Genomic DNA, 23484 nt, shown 5'->3' on the forward strand with positions numbered 1-23484 from the left:
TATAGCTCTCCTATGCTTAATGCTGAAGCTGTATGAGAGGTTAATTTTGAACAGGTTAAGTCCAGAAATAGAGAAAATGCTGATAAAAGACCAGGAAGATCATGCACTGGACAAGTATTAAACTTAACACAGTTAATTGAGAACAGCTTTGAAAGGGGGTTAGCAAAAGGAGCTGCATTCATAGATTTGACAGCAGCATATGACACACTAAATCATAGAAGGTTTATAGAAAGTTTATAGCATAACAAACAGCTATCAGTTAGTGGAGGTATTTAGGTCGCTGCTGTTTAGCAGGAGATTCTTTGTTGAATTTCAAGGAAAAAAAGAGCAGATAGCATATCCAGAAAAATGGTCTACCCCAGGGAAGTGTGATCTCCTCCCCCTCCTCTTCAATATATATATATATATATATGTATATATATATATATACACACTCAATTCTCCATTTACACAATAGATTGGTTCCAGAAAAAAAAACGTGTAAATGAAAAAAATAGAAGAATGGTTCCAGATGTGAAACGAACATTAAGTTATTTTGAAAACATGAAATTCATTGAATAAAACTGTAATTTTAATGGAATATTTTTTTATTTTAAATACTTATTCAAAGTATATACATATTTTCTTTCTTAAAGAAAATAGTGTGCCACTAATAAAACAGAAATTCGAAAAGGGCCAAATACCCCAGCGCATATGGTTATTAGTTAAATTTTATTTGCCATCACTTTCTGACAGTAGCTGTATTCTCTTGTGTGAGACTGGAATTAAATCACTTCCATCACTTTGAAACACTGGCCGTCCTGTTCATGTTACAATGGTGAAACATTTTCTTCAGTAAAAGGAACTAAACGAGCACTAATTTGCAATAATTCTGAAGGTTGATTTTTTTTTTTACCATAAACTCTGTAATTAATCATTGAGATCCTGTTTTGACTAGATCATTGTATAACTCTTAATATCACACCATACATGACTTCAGTTCGCATTTAAACTGTTCAGCTCGCAGTATTTGAATCGTGTAAGAAAATGACTTTGCAATTTACTAGCCATTTGAAGCCCTTTAATTAATCCTGCAGTGAGTGAAATCTATTCATCATCATCATCACTTTTTTCTTTTTTATCAAGATTCTCAAGGACAGCTTCTATTATTTCGTCATCACTAATAGCCTTGTCAACCATCAATTCTTCAATATCAGCAGAAGAAAAATCATCAAATCCTTCTCTGATGATATTGGGATATTCAGTTGTATGCAAAGGTACAGGGTTTTTCTTTTTCACACATTCTGGCCAAGTAGCTTTCCAGCATGCATTTAAAGTTGATGGGTCCAATTCTGCTTGAATAACATCATCTTAGCAAGTTTGATGCAATCCAAAATAGAAATTCTTCTACACATCAATAACTATCAGTAAATTATCCTTATCTGGTTTATCCAAAGTGTATTGGAATGTTCTTCTTATGTAGTAAGTTTTGAAGGTAGTGATCACACCCTGGTCTAGTGGTGGTAGAAAACAAAATTCCACATTCGGGTGTTCTAAAACAGGATGATCAGACACATTGTCTGTAATTCAGTAAAACTCTAAAGTCCGAATTTTTTTCCATCAAATAGTGTTTAACTTCTGGAACAAAGTATTGATGGAACCATTCATTAAAAATTTCTTTTGTAACCCAACCTTTTTTGTTTGTCTTCCAGTGTAATGGTAATGTATTAAAATCTACACCTTTCATTACCCGTACATTAAAACCATTACTCATTAATCAATCCCTAAGACTGATTAATGAGTAATGGTTTTAATATACGATCTCCTGAAGCATTGCTGCAAAATAATAGTCACATGATCCTTAGCTGCTTTAAAGCCACCAACATTTTTTTGTGATTTTGCTATATAAGTTCGACTTGGTATTTTTTTCCAAAAAAGGCTGGTCTCATTTGCGTTCCAAACTTGATCAGGAGTGTAGTCACCGTTTTCAATAATTTTAGACAGTTTTGAAAGAAATTCCCTAGCTGCCAGCACATCTGCAGATGCGGCTTCTCCTTTTTTTTTTACATTATGAAGCACATATCTTCTGAAAAATTTTGTAAGCCAACCTGTTCTTGCAGAAAAATCACAATTGTTGTTTGATGTTGTTGGCTCCTTTTCCTGAATCTCTTTGTACAACCGTAATGCTTTCTGTTTGATGAATTTCCGTACAAAGGTCATCCTTTTTTGTGAGCAGTCTTCTATCCACATCACTAGAGCCTTTTCCATCTTCACTTTTATAATGTTTCTCGTATACGATGATACGTTGCACTAATTTGGTTCCATAAGAACAGATTTTCTAATTGCCTCTTCATTTTTCTTAATCATTCTCATGGTAGCTTCCTTCAATCCAAAATATTTCCCCAAGGATGTTGAACTTTCTCCAGCTGCTAAATGATCTAAAATTTGGTTCTTAGTTTCTAAAGAAATAGCTTTTCTTTTCTTCTTCTAACTGAATTATCTGATATCATGATTAATGGGGTAATGTTACGAAAATATCTGAAAATAATCAATAATTAATTATAATTGAAATACGCTTTTTAACAGAATAAAAATAAACACCATTTGAACCATGTTAAATCAAAATATGCCATGTAAAAATTAGAATTGCTTTTGTTTTTTTCTAAACTGTGTTATTCTGAAATTGTGTAAAAAAAGCCTGTGTAAAAAGAGAATAGATGTATATACTAATGACAAACCTATAAACCCACAGTCAAGAACTTTCTTATATGCAGATGACCGGGCAGTAGTTCATCAAGCAAAATCCTTTGATAACATTGAAAGTTCACACAAGAACCTAGATACCTTTACAGTTTACTATAAGGAAAACTAACTGAAACCAAATCCCATTAAAACCCAAATGTGTCTTTTCCATCTCAATAATAGGAATGTGAGGAGAGAGTTGAATATAGAATGGAATGGTGTGAAATTGGTCAATTAACCATATCCAACTTACCTAGGTGTTACACTAGATAGGAGCTTAAATTATAAGCAACACATAGAGAAGACAGCAGCTAAAACTCAAACACGTAATAATATTCTGTGCTGATTAACATCATCTCGGTGGAGTGCAAATCCACAAGTATTGCACATCTGTGCACTGGCACTTTGCTTTTCGACAGCCGAGTATGCTAGCCCTGTTTGGGAAAGATTGACATGTCAAAATTATTGAGGTGGTTCTTAATGAAACATGTCGGCATATTACCAGCTGCCTTAAGCCTACAAAAATTGGCCACCTATACTCACTTTCTGGTATTTCACCTTCTCACATCAGAAGGACAACACAGAGTAGATATGAGCGGAAACAACAACTAAATTATGAATGGCATCCTTTGTATGGACATGTTGCAGTACATAGGATGCTAAAATCAAGGCAAAGTTTTATTCACTCAATGAAACCATTGGTTGATTCCACAAAAGCTACAAGGTTAGCAATGTGGCAAGAATAATCTCCAGAGTCTCTGAACTTAAACTTCCTTCCAGCTTACATCTAGACTGCCAAAGATGGAAGACATTGAATAGACTTTGTTCCTGAATGGTCAGATGGGACTACACAGACAATGACAGCAATGAAATTTCATGTGGTGAAACACAAACCATGGAATATCTTCTGCAATGCTGCCTAATAGACATTAATAATATATGTATAATATATGCAATATCATACCAAGTCTAGACCTGAGTCATTAAACCTGAGAAGGTTTAATGCAGTTTAATGAAACAGCTTTAAAGTATATTAGTAACTGGATGAGTGAAATTTGATTTTATGTTTTTGCATAATATGTTATGCAAGTAACATTTTTATGTTACTCTTGTTATTTTTTTAATGTCTATTCTTTTAAATGTATGTTTTTAATCATTTAAGTATATGCTCTTACATTTTCTGTAGTTCACACATGAAATAAATAAAATCAGTGGGAGCCAGATCCTGAAGATGGCCCTTGCCTTAGTTGTGAAGATACTTTTTTACACTTGGATAAAAGATTAAACAAGAATATAATTTCTTGGTATCTTTAATTTAATTTATTTCCCTTATTTCTGATATTCTTTGCTCTTGTATATAGAAAAGTGTTGCATTCTCATTAGCCCACATCTATTATTGCTCTACCCAGTCTGCACTCTGCTCTATGATATACTGTACCAAACTCCCATTCTCATATAAAATAATTCATACTATCTTCCATTCTAACAACTTGAGTTTCCCCTGCCTTAACCCTTTCAAATGCAGAGAGAGAGAGAGAGAGAATGCACCCTCTTCAAATGTCTGCATCCTTTCCAGTTCAAGTGCAATCTATCTTCTCTTGCATACAACTCCCTTCTGTCATCAGATTCACTCCAAATATCTGATTGTCCCAAACCACATTAATACTCACTTTCTTAACTCAGCAATATCATACCAAGTCTAGATAATCTATAATGCTACATTAAAATTTTTTGCTGCCTGGTTGCATTAATTCTCAGGTCATTTTTACCAAGATAACTATAACTTCATCCACATTTTGACCTCTCTTCATTGCCCAAATCACACACTGTCATTCCCCCCCCCCCCAGGAAACTTTTCCTCTAACATTCTTTCTGTACATTATGAATTTGCATACATCACACTCTTTATGGCCAATTTCATTCCTCTTATTCTGGCTTCTCTTACTCTCTCTTTCTCTCATATCTACTCTTACTTTTTTTTTTGTATCCCCTTAACCCAGTGTTTCTCCACGTGGGGCAATTTGAATATTTTGGGAGGCAATTAGAAAATGTACATGTACATATTTATATTATATTATACTTTATCAGAATTTGGTGACTAATATGCTAGGGGGGGATCAAAATCTTTGAGACGTTGAGGCGGGGCATGATCCAAAAAAGAAACACTGCCTTAACCTCTTCTCATCCCTCTTAATCTCTCTTCATTCTCCTTCCATTCCATGCTACAATTGCTTTCATATGGAGGAGAGGGGGATATGGTGGGGATTTTGTGTCCCCGAGTCATTTTATGGTTTCTTATGAGCCTTCATGATGACCATGAAAAGGACTTAAAACTGAACTATCGAACACTATGCTGGAATTGACACAAGTTCCTCCTTAGAACAATATAGAAGCATAGTTAATGCAGCAAGTGAAAAGGGTTTACTTTCTCTCAGGACTGTATGTGTATCTTCTGTAGAAAACCTGGAAATCCACTGTATATCATTCCAAGAGCACCATGGTAATACACATTTGAAGAAAAGTGGGACACAGATTAGGTTCAGGTCCCATGTGATTTTCTTTGTTTTGAAGTACAGGAAAGAGTTTAAATAAATCACCAGGAGCTCATGAATTTTATAAGCTCCTGGTAATTTATCTAAAAGAAAGTCATTTTCTGGTTAAGCACCAGAAGTTACAAGTTCCAAAAAAACTTGCAACTTGTAAGGAATTAGCATTAAATATCATAAAAACAACAGAGTTGGAAGTTGAATCATTAAATCCTGGTGTACTAAATATTATTAACATCTTAAAAAGTATTGCAAATCTCAATAATAAATATTCAACCTTATTAGAAATGATCACAGGAAAATACACCCAAATTACCCACTTACAAATGGGTTGCTAACCTATCAGGTTGTTCATCAACAGAAGACACAAAGATTCACGATTTTTCCCAAATGAATTCTCTATCTAGACTTCATGTACAACACTGAAAAGAACATCAGTCCTATTTCTCATGATGAAACAAACAGACTATGTTTTGAAGTAGCCAAAGTGATTTATGATGCATAGCCATTGGTACAGTCAGATTTAAAAGCCTTGAAATCTTTAAAATACAATAACAAGTAACATAGTTATCAAAGATGACAAAGAAAGCACCATTGTAGTCTTAGATTCCAAATCGTATGATCAGAAAATGAAATTACTTTTTAGTGATTGGAATACACACTCCCAGCTTAATACAGATCCTACCAAAAGTCAACTCAATATCAATTGAATAAAACCACCTCAGTAGATCAAAAAACCATCAAAAGCCTCAGAACACACCATGCAGGACCTAGAATATATGGCTTACCGAAATTACATAAAAGCAATTGTCTACTCAGACTTATTGTGGATTCCGTAGTTAGTCCCATGTATAAAATCCCAAGATTTTATACATTAAAACCTTTGGCTTCTTCAACATAAAAAAAAAAAAAAATTTACAGAATTTCTTGCAAGAATAAAAGACAAAGGGGTGCTTAAGGGTCAAAGCTGTATAACTGAGAGGAGATCTCCACATAGCCTTTAAAGGGATGCGGAGAACCGACCAGGGCTTCTGACCTAATGTCCAATCCTCACCTGCTCGTGGTGCACCCTGTTGAGTATCTACTTGGAGACTGAACGAACGAGGATGGGCTGGCAATTTGGGATTTAGCCGACCAAATTGTATTCTTATTGGTTAAACCAAAATAAAAAATTATGGTACAACATGAAAAAATTTCATGCCGGCTGGGGCGTTGCCTGGTTAAACAAGGCCCCCGTTGTTTTCGCCAGGGAACCAGGGCGAACAGCAAAAAGTCAGCTACTGGAACAAAACTGAAAACAAACCCCAACTCAACATCACCAGAGTTAAAGATCGGTACTATCAACATAAGAAGCCTGAATGGCAAAGAAATGGAGCTAGCTGAGGAATTAGATAAGTATCAGATCGACATAATAGGGGTGACTGAAACAAAAAAGACAAAAACTGGTGAGATCTTTCTGAGCAATAAATACAAAATGTTATATTCAGGCAATGACAATCAAGGAAAAGAAGGAGTAGCCATAGTATTCAACACAAAATACGAGGCTAATCTTCTTGAATGGCAGCCAGTCTCAAGTAGAGTAACGTGGGCAAATATGAGAATGGGGAACTGGACAATGAGACTTATTTGTGCCTATGGTCCCACAGAAGGTTCTACTAAGGTAGAAGTGGAGAAATTTTTTAAGGCTTTAGAAAAAGCAACTGACACAATGAAAAAGGAAAAGTTGGTCCTTGTTCGGGTTCTAAATAGCAGAATAGGAAATGATTGTGAGACATACAAAAATATTTTGGGAAAATTTGGAGAAAAGAGCAAAGCTAATAATAATGGCAAATATCTGTTGGATTTCTGCTCAGGACATGGACTGGTTATTACTAACACCATATTCCAACATAAAAATGTTCACAAATTCACATGGAGAGAAGAGGCAAGGAATAAGAAAAGTCTCATTGACTATGTTATTGTTGATAGTGATGTTTTCTCCCTGGTGCAGGACACCAGAGTGTACAGAGGATTTGAAATTGGAAGCGATCACTATTTAGTCTAATATTTAGTCAGGATAAAATTGAATTTCATATTGAAAAGAATGATATGTAAGAAAGTTTTAAAGCGAATAAAAGTTGAGCAGCTCTCAGATGTGAACTGTAGACTAAAATACACAAAGATTATTGAAGAAAAAATGAAAGGGTTTGAGAACAGGAATCAAACCTTGGAGACTCAGTGCAAACTCTGAAAAAAACATTGATTCAGCCAGAGAGGCATGTGGTGAGGGTATCTGCAAGGATAAAAAAATCAGAACTCCCTGGTGGACACAGGAAGTTAAAGAGGCAGTGAGGGAAAAGAAGAAAGCATATCAAAAGTTCCTGTCAAATAAGTCAGCTTGTGCTCTTAGAGAATACAGAGACAAATGCAAGAATGCTAAACACTGTGTAAAACTAGCTAAACAAAAGTCATGGGAGGAGTTTGGCAAGAATATAGAAAATAAATATCAAGAAGGTGGCAAAATATTCTGGAGGTTGTTGAAGAAGCTTAGGAATGCAGGAAAGAGTGCTGTAAAAGGAATTAGAGATGATAAAGGTGACATGAAAATGGGAGAAAAAGATATCCTTGAAGTATGGAGTAATTACTTTGAAAAACTGCTAAATGAAACAAGCAGTGGTAAAAAAACACTGACCAGGCATGCAGTCAGGAATACATATCCATACTTGAAGTAGAAAAAGCCATCAAAGGCTTGAAATGTGGAAAGGCAGCAGGGGTAGATGAGATTCGACCAGAAATGTTGAAGTATGGTGATATAAGAGTCTTACAGTGGCTGCACTGCATAGTTCAGAAAGCCTGGACAGAGGGACGAATTCCCGATGATTGGAGTAGAGCTCTAATAGTACCCATATACAGGGTGTTCGGGATAAATTTGACATATTTATAATTAATTATATTTTTCCGTAAGTTACATGTATTAACACACACTTCTCTTCATTTAAAAGTTTGGACCCTTCTTCATTCATATACAAGATGTCAGAAAGGATGGATAGCTGGAACCCACCTGAATCATGGAAGAGAATAACTTGTATCATGATGATTCGTGCCCGCCATCAAAATAAGGATATTACGACTGCTGCCGAATGCTCCCTGAATACAGTAAAAACAATCGGGCATGAACTAGAGACTTGCAATGGTGACTACGAGGATGTAGCAAGAAGAAAGATCCCTAGCAGACGATCTGATTGCGTTCGTACAGCAGAATTCCTCGCAAATCTGCAGGAACAGGTGTTGAAGAACCCTGGCATTGGAATTCGGGCTTTGTTCGTGGAGTTGCTAACTGTAGTCAAGCCCTGGATAACAAGGGTAGCCAATGGTAGGCCGTATGTATGGCAGCAGGATTCGGCCCCTTGCCACACCTCTGGGAAAAGTCAAAAATGGTTGTCTGAAAATTTCTACGACTTCACCAGTCCAAATGTTTGGCCTCCAAACTCCCCAGACCTTAACCCCATGGATTATTTTGTATGGGGCGCAGTTGAAAAAGACACCAATCACACTTCCAGTAATACAAAAGCCCAGTTAATGGATAAAATTAAAACAGTTTTTGCGGCCCTTCCCAGGGAGACTGTAGCATCAGCTTGTTCGAGGTTCCGAAGCAGAATTGAAGCTGTGATCGATGCTAATGGTGGTTATTTTGAGTAAATCTTGTTGATAGTATTGTAATTAACTCTGCCTGTAATGTTTTTTTGTCAATTCATTAAATTTAATAGATACAAAGAAGATTTTCTTTTTCCTTACGAAACTGTCAAATTTATCCCGAACACCCTGTATAAAAAGGGAAATAAAACTGAATGTGAGAATTACAGAGGTATTTCCCTACTGAGTGTTCCTGGGAAGATCTATGCAAGTATATTTGAGAAACGGTTGATAAGAATTGTGGAAGAAAAGCTGGATTCAGGCCAAATAGAGGCTGTCAGGATCAGATCTTCACTTTATGACAAATAGTTGAGAAAGCATGGGAATATAACAAAGATCTGTATTTAAGTTTTGTCGATTTGGAAAAGGCATATGACAAGGTGCCAAGAGAGAAGCTATTCAATATGCTACAGTTATATGGTGTCAATGGGGCATTATATCAAGCAATACTTAGTCTTTATTTGAGTTGTAAGTCAGCAGTTAGAATTGAAGTACAGGAAGATGGTTTAACGTTAAATCTGGTGTGAGACAAGGATGTACATTATCCCCTCTGTTATTCATTATCTATATGGATCACATTATGAAGGAAAGTGGTATTAAACATGATTTCAGAATTGGAGATGTTAATGTCAGCTCTTTGCTTTATGCGGATGATGTTATACTTCTAAATAAATCCGCTACAAGTCTGCAAGCTTCTCTGACTAAATTGAATAGCTGTTGTAATAGATATGGTATGAAGGTCAGCAATAAAAAGACAAAGACAATGAAAATAGGCAGAATCATTGAAAATGTCAACTGTGTTGTGAATGGAGAACCTGTGGAACAAGTGAAACATTTCAGCTACTTAGGCACGATTTTTACTGAAGATGGTAAATTAAATATAGAAATAGACAACAGAATCAGCAAAGCTGGTATGGTAGGAAGTCAATTGAATAAATTCATATGGAATAAGAGAGAAATTAGTCGGAACATTAAATTAGCTGTATACAAGACAGTTCAAACCAGTTTTAACTTATGGATCTGAGTGTTGGGTGAGAAGTAAAACACTTGACCAAAGACTAGAGACCGCAGATGTGAGAGTCCTGAGAAAGATTATAGGCATGAACAGATGGCATCAATGGCAATATCATATTAAAAAAGAGGATATTAGGAAAGAATTTGACATTGTCAACATCCAGGAATGCGTTAGCAGAGCTAATCTCAGGTGGTATGGGCGAAGAAAGATTAGCAAAACAAGTGTTCTCTGCCAGGTTGGCAGCAAAACGACCCAGAGGAAGACCAAGATGTTGGTGGATTGATACGGTACAAAGTGCCTTAGACGATAGAAATATAAGATCTGATAACGTTGGAGTCTTGACAAGTAACGGACTGATTTGGAGGAAAATTGTAGATAGGAAGTTAGTAATGATGTAATTTTTTTCATGTAGTACTGCCATATCCTGTACACCCCTTGAGGGTACATGGCAGGAATTTGATGATGATAAAAGACAAAAAAATTGGCATCTAGAGACACGTGGTGAGCTTTGACATCGTCTCTCTATTCATGAATATCCCTCGTACTGAGACAACAGAATTTCTAAACCAAAAATTTCCATCAGACATTGTGGAATTTATTCATATTTGCAATCACATCCAGTTACTTCACGTGGAAGGCTAAACTGTACAAACAAGCAGAAAGAATGGCAGTGGCAGTTAGGCCACTATTACCTAACCCAGCCGACTTTCATCTTGAGCACCCAAAACCATCAATTTGCCTGGTATGTAGATGACGTCCTTGCCATTTGAAGTCTCACAGAACATGAACTCCATTCATTTCTACATAAAATCAACAGCCTACATCCTCATATTAAGTTCATAGTAGAAAAAGAATAATCAAAAGGAATTTCCTTTCTAGATGTACACATCTAACAAAATTACAATTGATTAATTTCCATTTCTGTATGCCGAAAAACAACTTTTACAGGACGCTATATCTACAATACATCAGCTCATCATCCATCTCAAATATACGGTATTATAAAATCCTTGGCGTTTAGAGCACACAAAATTTGTTCTTCTGAAGAATTTCTTGAACTAGAACTGGAAACTATCAAACAGCTTTACTAAATGGATACAACCCAAGAATAACAGAAAATAATTAACACTCTCCTATACCTATACAGTAAACCAAGATAAGAAGTCCACAGAACTCCTATAACCATATATTAAAAGGTATCTCTGAATGAGTGGTAAAAATTATGACAAAATATAAACTCATCACTACCTACAAATCCATGCACCAAATTTATAATCTGTTACTTTCTCCACAAGACAAACTCCCACTAATGATGCTACCTGGCATATACCAAGTAGAATGTTTGAACAACTTTTTGACTTCAGACAAACAGGAACATTAGGCAATAAACATATTTCTGAACATCAAGAGCACACCCAGCTCATCAAACGTTGGAAATTTGGGCCAGCAGAACATGAATTAAAAACAGTAGCCATGGGATCCAGTGGGAAAACACCCAACTCTTACATAGATCCATGTATAATAAACATGAATGTTTTATACAAAGAAAGTGCTAAAGCCTTACTTCATTGACTAGCCTCAATTGTATTAAAGTTCCTAAAATGTGGGAAAGTGTTATCCTTAACTGTATTAAATAAATTTCTATTCATAAGTTTAATTTTTACTCAAATCATCTAATTTTATTTTTAACCAATGAACACTGTATGTGTGTGTGTGTATATACATGGATTATAATATAATGCATGCATTCTACTGTTTCTTTTATTCAAATTTCTTGTGGTTCTCTGTTCATACTGATATGTCACATCAGGGTTTCCTAAAGCTGCCTCTGCAGAGCCACAAGGCTCCACAATTGAAATTGTAGGGCTCCATGAATCTTGTTTACAAAAATATTCACTTATTTTATTATTATTTTTTAAATTAATGAATCTAATGCGATATTTGTTTGTTTTATAACTATTTTTTTTGCAAGCAGTTTTTTTGAGTCTTGGTCTATATCTTGGTCTTCCTGTGAGTCTTTTTCCTGCCAACCTGTCAAAGAACACTTGTTTTGCTAATCTTTCCTCTTCCATTCTGTTTAAGTGAGCCTGAGATTAGCTCTGCTGACACATTCCTGGATGCTAACAATATTAACTTCTTTCCTAATATCCTCGTTTTTAATATGACATTGCCACTGATAGTCTCTAGCCTTTGGTCAAGTGTTTTATTTCTAACCCAGCTCTCAGATCCATAGGTTAAAATTGGTTTGAAGACTATCTAGTATACAGCTATTCTTGAGAGACACTTGTGACATTAAATTAAGAATTAAAAACACGTTAACACAAAATATTTTAATGTTTGCCAAATATTTCAGTCTGAAACTAACAGACTATCTCTGTAAAAACTGTTCCTATCAAGCCACTGAGGATAGTCTATTAGTTTCACACTGAAATATTTAGCAAATATTAAAATATTCTTATGTTAACATGTTTATAATTCTTGTATACAGCTAATTTAGTGTTTTGACTAATTTCTCTTATTCCATATAAATTTATTCAGTTGACTTCCTACCATTCCAGCTTTGATGATTCTGTTGTCTATTTTCATGTTTAATTTACCATCTTCACTAAAAATCGTGCCTAAGTAGCTGAAATGTTTTACTCGTGATATTTTCAATGCTTCTGCCTATTTTTATTGTCTTTGTCCTGTTATTGCTAACCATCATACTAAATCTGTTACAAGAGTTATTCAATTTAGTCAGGGAATCTTGCAGACTTGTAGAAGATTTATTTAGAAGTATAACATCATCTGCGTAGAGTAAAGAGCTGAGATTAACATCTCCAATTTTGATATCGGGTTTAATACCACTTTCCTTCATAATGTGATCCATATAGATAATAAATAACAGAGGGGATAATGTAAATCCTTGTCTGCACCAGATTTAATATAAAACCATCTTCCTGTACTTCCTTCAATTCTAACTGCTATGTAAACAACTATGTAAACTTCAGATTGAACCATTTAGTTATGTACATTAGAATATTACTAAATATTTCTTGTGTCTACACATTCATGTTTTTAATATCAGAAGTGCCACTTAAAAGATGATATTGTTCATTCATCTCAACATTTGCCTCTTCTGCTTCTTATAGTAAGGGATCAGGGATCTTTGAGCAGATAGTAGAGTGAGGATAGGGTGATAAAGACAATCCAGAAATTCAGTTTCTCATGTTACACTTGAATCAATAAAAGGGACTGCTTTGCACAGATTTGGTTATTTAGTTTTCATAATTGTGGTAAGCTTAGAAAAGTGTGCCGAGGCATGTAAGATATTCTAAGGCTGTGAAATATAGGTTTGTGGACAGATTGGGGGGGAGTAATTGCAGATCTTGGTATGTGAGAAGACAAGGGATGATATGAACAAGACATAAGTTATTGAGAAGAGCTTACTAGCTAGATATAAGAAGGATGTTTCAAAGGATGAAAGGAATAAAAATATGAACAAGAAACTATCTCTGGAAACCATTAAGGTGCTTCAAGTAAGAGTATGAGCCTTCAGTTTTTGCATGGAGAATTGAGTTATAAAGATTCTGGATGAATTTAGGGTGGATGAATTTACTATAATAACATTTATAGTAATCTAATGCAATTTCTTTTGTACATTATTCTTTTAGTGATAAAATATATATTTCACTCAGATCAACGTGGTTTATATTTTGAAAAGTATAAATAAAAGAAAGATTCTTTAGAAATACTTCCTATAAAATGTATAATACTTTTTTTTTTTAATCTTAAATTTATTTGAAGTAATCACTTTCATTATTTGTTCTTCTAAAATAATTAATTTGTAAGTAAAGTGGTATCTGGTTGTTCTATTAGGGCACTACATAGTTTTATGTGGATATGATCTGCCAAAGAGAAAATTTATATATAGGAATCCATCTGTTGTGGACAGTAAGTAGCTGCTTCAGTTTTTTTTAAGCATCTTGCCAATCCATTCTTTACAGTTAATAATTTATATATTTCAGTATTTAATCCAGGATGAGTACTGTCTGTGAATTAAATTTTCAAAGGAAAAATTAAACAAAAAAAAAAAAAAAAAAAGCAAAATCATTTGTAGGATGCCCAAGACAGGATACCACTGAAGTAAGTAACAATCACTGTCTTGAAAACTGAAGTGAATGGAACAAAATGGTTTCAAAGACCAGCATGATGCAGATATACCTCACTTTGTTACTTCTGAAAACAATACCTTGTTATGGCATAATTGCCCAAAATTTATAATTCTTTTTAATGGCAATCAAATGTTGATTAAATTTTTTTCTAAAAGTTATTACATGTTGAAAAGCATGGATGGAAGTATAGCAACACTGCTTTAGCACTGTTTGGGAAAAAAAAAAAGTATGGCCCAGTAGGTAGGTAGGTCTGGATTACAATTCAAGAGTGATGCTGTTAGGAATGAGCTTGTAAATATGATGCATTAACTAAATTTGATTGAAGATGCTCCAGACATTCGGGCATTATTAGATAGCTACAATGACCTCCTTATCAAGGAATTACAAGAATTAACAGATCAAGAATATACATCAAGGAAGAGAATTTTAACAACATAGATATTACCCAATCATCTCAGTCAGGTGTTCCATTCACTAAAAATTTTATCAGAAAATTATCTAGATTTTGAGTGAAGCTATAATAACCAACTAACTCCTTTTATTCCCTTATAGGGAATAGGTAAGACCTTTTAACCCTATCTAGCTTTTGGAGACTGAGTGGGCAGTTTAATCTCCACCAGTAGCCAATCAGTGATAGCTTACCCCTGACTATTGCTAATTATAAGCAGCAACCAGTGAAGAGACAAGTGCTGCCATCTCTTGGTACCTAATCCTAACAGGGTGTGTTATTGTCTGAAATAAGGTGGTTTCTATGGTTGATTTTCTTGAGTTTATGGGATGAAAAACCCATTTCCAGGAGGAAAAAACCTGTTTGCCCATGACAGAGATTGACTGACTCAGGAACAGTTGAAGAAAAGCTTAGAAAAAATTCCTCCAGTCGCAACTAGACTTGAACTTAAGTCTATCTTTAGGCAGCCTAGTGTAGAGGATGGGTTACATCCACTGACCTACACAGGCCTTTGAGTGAAGCTGTGTGTTAAATACCTTAAAATGTTTGCATAAGAAAAAGAAGGCAGTGCAGTAGATACTGGACTCATTGCTGTCTAAAGATTAGAAAATGCATCTGTATATTTTTGAAATATTTAGGAATCCATCCTTATACTTCACATATTATTTTGCATCCATTAATTTATATATATATCCACTACTATATTTTGAAGTAATTTACATAATATTCATCACTTGATCTGGCTAGTCCTATAATACCGTTTGGCTGCCTTTAATGACCGTAATCCTACAGTTGGTCACTAAAGGTATAGTATTGTGTAAATCTGTATAAAATCCTCATTTAGCAAAGACTGTTTGTTCTCAGGGTAGCCAACCAAGTCAGTGAATTATAAAATTTCAAGAGAAAAAATGAGAAAGTTGTGTATCTTTGGATTTTGATAATCACAGCCACAGACTTTATAGAATTTGGATCACAAAAAGCATACTTGCATAAGTTATATGTAAAATGAAAATAGAAATTAGTTTAATAATTAAATATATTTCTGCACAAATATTTTATCATGTCTCATATAGAATCAGAGTAAAAGAGTATACATTCAAAAGTGAAGCGATATACTTGCATGTAAACAATAGTTATCATCTAGATGTTAGCATGTTTATTCTAGAGACTGAAACATAACATAGTTTATACTGTGTTATCTAGCTGAAACATATGATTTTTTAAAAAAGTAATTTATATACATAAAGTTTTTAATGGGTTCTTAATAGACTGATAATACACAGTGTGTGTGTGCGTATGTATATATATCCTTTGTCAGTCACATGTTAATCCTGCCTTCAAAAGGGAGCTTTGACAACCAAGCATTACCAGTATAAGCATAACATCTAGATTTGAGGAAATGCGAATCTGATGTATTGTTTCTCACCTTGGGTTACTGCCTTACCTAAATTGTAGGTAGATATAGCAAAGGAGTAATGTATTAAGACTTATAGACTGGCTAGTATTTTATTGAAGCTGACATAACTGCCTCAACCCAAAGAGACCAATTGTGATATTTGCTGTGTGGTCTTTGAAACAGACTCCTATATTTGGCAACAGTGAATATCTGCACCTTGCAGAACCCAGGAAAATTATCACCAATAGAAAATGAACAGAATAAATTCAAATAGTCCATTGTGGGTTTTTCTGAAACCCACAATGGACAGGGGAAGACTCAATCAGTTTGAAGAAAGCAAAATTGTACTTCTTGGGTAGAAGAGATAACTTGAAGAACATAAAGAATGGACACAATGTACTAAAGTATTAATGATTCCAGCCTTTTGACTAGGATGGTAATAAGATTCAGCATGGATATAACAGCCTGCATGAGTCTTCTTCCAAAAAACTGAAAATTGGTTGACATGAATTAGAAGATCTAAAATGACTAATTGTTTATTTACTTCTTCTAAGGTGAACTGGATTCAAGGATGAAGTGCATTTAATTTAGAGAGAAACTGCTGTAGCTCAGAGGAAGAGCCATTGCAAAAATATCATCCACATATCTGTACCAGTATGTAGGTTAAATGCTGTTCAAAGTGTCCCATGAAGAAGTTGGCAATAGTAGGAGAAATTGAAGGAAGAACCCATGGCTGTTCTTTCAATTTGTTTTTAAAGGAAAAATAACCAGAATGTATTACAAAATCGAATAGTTTAACAATAGCTGAAGGAAATTTTTGAAGTAATTCATTTGGGTCAAATAAAGGAATATTAGTAAACAAGGATACATGTAATCTAAACTAATATCTGAAGCATCTAGATCAGTGGTCGCCAAAGTGGTTGATATAATATTGTTAGGGGTCGATAGAAAAATATAAGACATCAATCTACGGGTAATATTTAATTCAGTTAACTTGGATTACCTCCATCCTGAATGACAACATAATTAAGAGTGAATCGTGGGAACAGTGACATGAATAGGACCTGTGAGATGGAGAAAAGTCATGAAAAATAGTTACGGAAGCCAATCAAGTAGGCTAAAATAACGTATTTATCAATAAACAGATGCCGGTGGTTCCCGCCTGGCAACGAAGCACACCCTTCACATTGACAACGCTAGTAAATTGTCCATCCTATCAAATATGTAATGTTAAGAAGACGTCAAGCCAATATAATAATATATACTATATTATACATACAATAAACACTGTAACTATAAAATAAACAATCTAAAAACTCACATAAGCATCTTTTTTGCTTGTCCTATTATAATTACATAATAGTAAAATAGAGGGGGTCGATAAAAAAAGTCAAGAAACTCTTGAAGAGGTCGAGGGTCAAAGAAGTTTGGCAACCCCTGATCTAGATGAAGATCAGAAATTTTATTTTTAAAATCCAAAGCCTTTTTTTTATATAAGTAGCAGTTATTCTAGTTTAAGTAGTAAGTAAATTAGATAAAAATTTATAAATCTTGTAAGTGGGACATCCTATTCAGTCTATGACTGGTCTTAATGGAATATCTGGTTTATGAACTTTGGGAAGATTGTACAATCTAGGTGGATGACGTTAATAAAGTTTTTACATGAGTTTTTTCTGTTTTTATAATTCTTTTCATTTATTTTGTACTAGAAATGATACAACTTTTCCTACATGACTTAAAAATGAGGAAGATACTTATCGACAGGTCTTCATATCCAGTGTCAACCTATCCACAATACTAATGTATGATAGTAGAAAGTATTTTTAACTTGGGTATAGTTATGTTAAAGATACCAAGCACTTTTAAACCTGGTTTTACTCCATTTTTCCCAAGTAAGCAAACAGACAAAATGTCAAGTTTGCGCCTGCAACAAAACATCATACATCCCCTTCTTGGAGATGTGTTTTGGCATTAAGGGTAAATATTAAGATTAGTGATCAGAGCTTGCTCCACCTTTACCACGAGTTGCCTTGGTCTTGCACTACCTGTAGGATCAGCTAGTCTTGCATAAATTGCAGGCGCAAACTTGACATTTTGTCTGTTTGCTTACTTGGGAAAAATGGAGTAAAACCAGGTTTAAAATTGCTTGGTATCTTTAACATAATGTATGATAGGCTGAACAATGTCATTTATGGGATTACCATTAAAATAATAATAATCAGACATGTTCATAATCTTTCTAAGTAAAATAATTAATTTCTCCATTTTCTACATGGAATGCTTTTAGAGTAAAGATCTTGTCACAATCAGCTATATCTTCAGTCTGGCTACCTAATATGGATGATGTTATTTGGTCCCATGACCCAGACATATTAAAATTCATTTTTAGATGCATTTAAATGGCCACAATTAAACATATTAAACTTCTGCCTTTCCTAAGCATGTTAGTCATATATCTTGCAAATGGTTCATTACCTTTTTTTTTTCTCACTTATAGAAAATTAAGACACACCAGCAGATATATAAATAGTCACACTATTGCAAAGCCAATGCAATGTTCTTAAAATACTGACCTATAGGCTATTTTTTCAGTGACAGTCATCATTCATCAGAACTCTTATGTCATGCTTTTTTTTATCAACCAATTATTACAACCCCATGTAAAATAGATTAAATACATGCCTCTTCCTTCTTTTTATGTACAAGATATGATACAAACAAAACTGTTCTCATGTTGTATCTGAAACGATAGCCAAAGTGCTAAATACAGGGTGTCCCAAAATTCACGCAAGATTTAAATTTAGCGCCATTTGTGCAGTAAAGTGTTGCCAACTAGAAAAAAAAGACGGCGTGACAGCTGACAATTCAGGGTTATTAAAAATGGAGCGTTACACAAAAGAACAACGCATTTTCATTGTTGAGCAATATTTTAAAAAGAATGAAGGTTTGGCAGCTACAGTTCGCAATTTTCGTACAAAATATGGTCGGAATAGTGATTTAACTTCATCAACTGTGAAAAGATTAATTAAAAAATTCAAGGACACTGGATCAATTAGTAATCTTGTACACTCTGGCCGTCCTTCAACAAGTCATTCAACAGAAAACATCGAAGCAGTTCGTGAGAGTGTTGCTGAGAGTCCAGGAACATCAATTTGGCATCGTGGTCTTGAATTGGGCATTTCGCGAAGCTCTCTACAGCGTATTCTCACAAAAGATTTGCATCTTTATGCTTACAAAGTTCAATTGACTCAAGAACTGAAGTCTACTGACCACACACAGCGAAGAGAGTTCGTTGAATGGATTATGGAACAACAACAAGTGGATGCTTATTTTTCGAACAAAATCATCTTCAGCGATGAGGCTCATTTTCATCTTGATGGCTTCGTTAATCGACAAAATTGTCGCATTTGGGGTTCAGAAAATCCACCATGGTTGAGAAACAAATGCATCCACAACGTGTCACTGTTTGGTGCGGATTTTGGGCTGGAGGCATCATCGGTCCATTCTTCTTCAAAAATGCGGCTGGTAAGGCAATAACAGTTAATGGTGCTCGCTATCGGGACATGATAATCCAGTTTTTTGTGCCTAAATTGCAAGATATGGATGACATGTGGTTTCAACAAGAGTGTGCCACATGCCATACAGCCCGAGAAACAATTCAATTACTGCATGAGTCATTTCCTGGTCGTGTAATTTCCTGTTTTGGTGATCAGAATTGGCCGCCCAGATCATGTGACTTAACACTGTTGGACTTTTTTCTTTGGGTTTTTTTTGAAGTCTAAGGTTTATACCAACAAGCCCATGACCACCCATGCCTTGAAGGAGGAAATTGAGCGCTGTATCAATGAAATTCAGCCACATTTATGCAAAACGGTCATGGAAAATTTCGACAAAAGAGTGCGTATGTGCCAGCAAAGCCGTGGAGGCCATTTACCCGATATGCTATTCCATGCATAATCCTATACTGTATACTTTATGAATCAATAAGAAATTACAATCTTTAATTAAAAACCTGTGTTTTCTATCAAAATTACTTCTTGCGTAAATTTTGGGACACCCTGTATTTATCTTCACATTGCTCTTAAACCACGTATCATACCAGCAACCTTTATCCACAACTTAGCTGGAGACACACACACACAAAGAACCATTAATATCTATCCTGAAGAATATAAACAATGTATAGTTATTTGAAACATGTATACCATAATAATAACTATTAATACATTTATAGATATTTCTTTTTACATATTGTAAAAGATCTTCATTGTGGATAAAAGAACAATAATAAAAATTTGAATACAACTAGACATTGGAAATATTTTTTGATATATATAAACTTGCTAGGATAAACACTATTGAGCATAATTTATTACAGAAAAAAAAAAAACCTCCTTACAGTTAAAGGTTGCAATTTCTCGAACTTTCAGAATTGAAAGACAGTTGTTATGATTGCGGCATGACCAATGCTTCAGCACCTCCTTTGAATAAATATTTATACTTGTAAGTGGAAGTTTCTGTGGTTTAGAAGTTCATAAGGCATATTCCGGTAGATGGACCACATTTTTTTTTATTAAGCTAAAAACACACTAAAGAAAGAAAATCCAACAAGTTTCATAAGTCGTTTGACTTACATCTTCAGGGGTAAAAGGTAACTTAAAGTTTAAAACACAAAAAAGAGAAATTATTCAAAAATAGTTCATACTATACAGTTGTATTATTAAAACACTTAAGGAATTGAACAACGTAGTTAAGAATATAAATTAAATTATACTTTAATAAATATTTCCGATATTTCGGCAACATCACGTTGCCATCTTCTAAAGGAACTTACAAAAAAAAGGCACATGCACATAGGCACTACAACACAGTAACTCGGAATGAAGTGATGAAGTTATTGTTCTCCTAAAAGTCCTGATGGTGCCCTCTAGCGGGAAACCATATGGCTTCACTACGTTGATGATGTGTTCGCTATTTGGCCACATGGCTCTGAAACACTTCTCTCCTTAACACACTTAAACAACCAACACCCAAGAATCAGGTTCACCCTGGAAAAAGAGGAAAACAACAGCCTCCCTTTCCTAGACACACTAGTCACTCAAGAGCCTAATGGAACCTTGGTTTTCTCAGTTTACAGAAAACCCACCCATACAGGCAGATACATTAACCAACAATCCCCCCCCCTCAACAATATGGAGTGGTGAAAACACTATACAACAGGGCTAAACTAATCTGAATCAGGTTCACCCTGGAAAAAGAGGAAAACAACAGCCTCCCTTTCCTAGACACACTAGTCACTCAAGAGCCTAATGGAACCTTGGTTTTCTCAGTTTACAGAAAACCCACCCATACAGGCAGATACATTAACCAACAATCCCCCCTCCCTCGACAATATGGAGTGGTGAAAACACTATACAACAGGGCTAAACTAATCTGTTCAAACGACTTGGCCCTAAACACTGAACTAAATCGCATCTTCAGCACTTTTTCAGCCAATGACTACCCCCAAAAAAATCCAAAAAATATTAGAACCTACAAACCACAGATCCCTTCTCCCCCCCCTCCACAACAAGGATTACTCTAAATCCATCACCATTCCCTACATCCAAGGCACCTCGGAAATCAAAATCCAAAAACCAAAATCTTAAAAAAAACATGACCTGACCTCCTGTTACAGACCTTACAGAAAATTGGCATTCCTTATCCGCTCCACTAAAGACCAACCACTTCCCCTAGACCTACCTGGTGTATACCAGGTCCCTTGCAGTTGTAAACTGTCTTACTTTGGCTAAACAGGCAGGACAGCAAATATCAGAATTTCTGAACACAAGGACTACATCTGTTTTCTCAAGTACAGCCATTCTGGTCTTGCAGACCATGCTCTGGATACACATCACAGAATACGGTGGAAGAAAGCTACAGTAATACACCGTAGCAAATACAAATTCGAAAGACTATTTATGGAATCAGCCTCAGCCCTAAGAAATTCTCCAAACCCTAACAAATTTGGTTGTATGCGACTGCCCCAAATTTCGGAGGCTTACATCAGCAGACCTTCAGCCCAACGGCCAAGAATACCTACTTAGCCTGCTAGAGGGCACCATCAGGAATTTTAGGAGAACAATAGCTTCATCACTTTATTCCCAGTTACTGTGTTGTAGTATCTATGTGCACGTGCCTTTTTTTTTTGTAAGTTCCTTTAGAAGATAGCAATGTGGCGTTGCCGAAATATCAGAAATATTTATTAAAGTATAATTTAATTTATATTCTTAACTACATTGTTTAATTCCTTAAGTGTTTTAATAATGCATAACCAACGTATAAATCTGTCTACGAGAATATACAGTTGTAGCCGTCTGACTGTTAAAAAAATTAAAAAATCAGAATGCAGATTCAAAGCAATGCTAAGTTTAAACAATGCCGGATGATACTACATCCTGTTGTTCACGTTCATAATGTCTGAGGTATATTTTTTTATCAAAGCTGACCAAACTTGGTGTAGAATTAAGCCTTGGTTTTTATTGCATTGTGTTGGAATTCTAAGCATGTTTGCAGCTGCTTTAAATTTCCTTATGTAACAGTTTTTTTCTATGTAAGACATGTTTGTTTTCTGCCAAAGTACATTGTAGCCAGTGGAAGTGGTATGGAAAGCTAGACCTGATTTGTGTTCTCTTCTGTTTTGCACATCCTTTTGGTGTTCGTTCATGCATATTTCCCCAGATCTTCCTGTCTGTCCTACTTAGCAGATGCCGCAAGAACAATACATTTTATAAACACCTGGTTTTTTTAAAGGATGATGTGGAGGTTTCGGGGGATATAGAAATCTTGAAATTTTTTCCAGCGGCAGAAAGGCTACTTTGATGTTATGTTTGTTTAGTAATTTAGCCATCTTGTCTGTAACATTCTTGATATATGGAAGCATGATAGTGTTTTTTTGAACTCTGAAGATTATAACAATAAAATGAAAACTCTTCTTGAAGATTCTAATACCTATAGACCTTTAGACAGCGATCCCACATAACGCTCACAATAAAACCAAAGATCTAATTAAAAAGATGCCTAATTGGACTGAAGAACTTAAAAAAACTCTACATTCAAAACATCCATTAGTTCCAAGAATTTATGGTGTACCAAAAATACATAACATAAGTATTCCCTTAAGACCAATAGTGGATGGAAGAGACTCTCCGACCTCTAATTTAGCAAAACATCTCACCAACATGATTTTACCTTACACAGGAAAAACATCTTCTTTCATCATGAACAGTACACATTTTATTGAGAAGGTAAAAGATATTTACATTGGACCTTCAGACATCTTAGAAAGTTTGGATGTTATCAGCCTATTTACAAATGTTCCAAGAAACAAAACCGTGAATCTCCTGGAAGACCTTTTTCCTCCGGACATTGTAGATCTTCATAAACGTTGTATAAATAATACTTTTTTTCATGTATCAAGACAAATTTTGGGAACAAAAAGGAGGATTGGTTATGGGCTCTTCCCTCTCTCTGGCTTTAGCTAACCTATTTAT

At 34.9% G+C, this 23484-nt stretch overlaps 1 protein-coding gene across 4 annotated transcripts in view; it reads left to right on the forward strand.

Moving 5' to 3' along the window:
- LOC150095660 (protein GUCD1) overlaps window positions 1-23484 on the forward strand; it is a 171438-nt gene that overhangs the window by 144079 nt on the left and 3875 nt on the right. For all 4 annotated transcript variants that reach the window (XM_090409999.1, XM_090410000.1, XM_090409997.1 and 1 more), the window contains one exon: window positions 13813-13887. In XM_090409999.1, coding sequence (XP_090266125.1) covers window positions 13813-13887 — 75 coding nt within the window. The remainder of the gene's footprint in view (window positions 1-13812; window positions 13888-23484) is intronic.

The sequence above is a fragment of the Typopeltis vanoorti genome, chromosome 20, assembly GCF_054136105.1.
Source record: "Typopeltis vanoorti isolate ZY-2024b chromosome 20, IOZ_Tvanoo_1.0, whole genome shotgun sequence".
Lineage (NCBI taxonomy): Eukaryota > Metazoa > Arthropoda > Arachnida > Uropygi > Thelyphonidae > Typopeltis > Typopeltis vanoorti.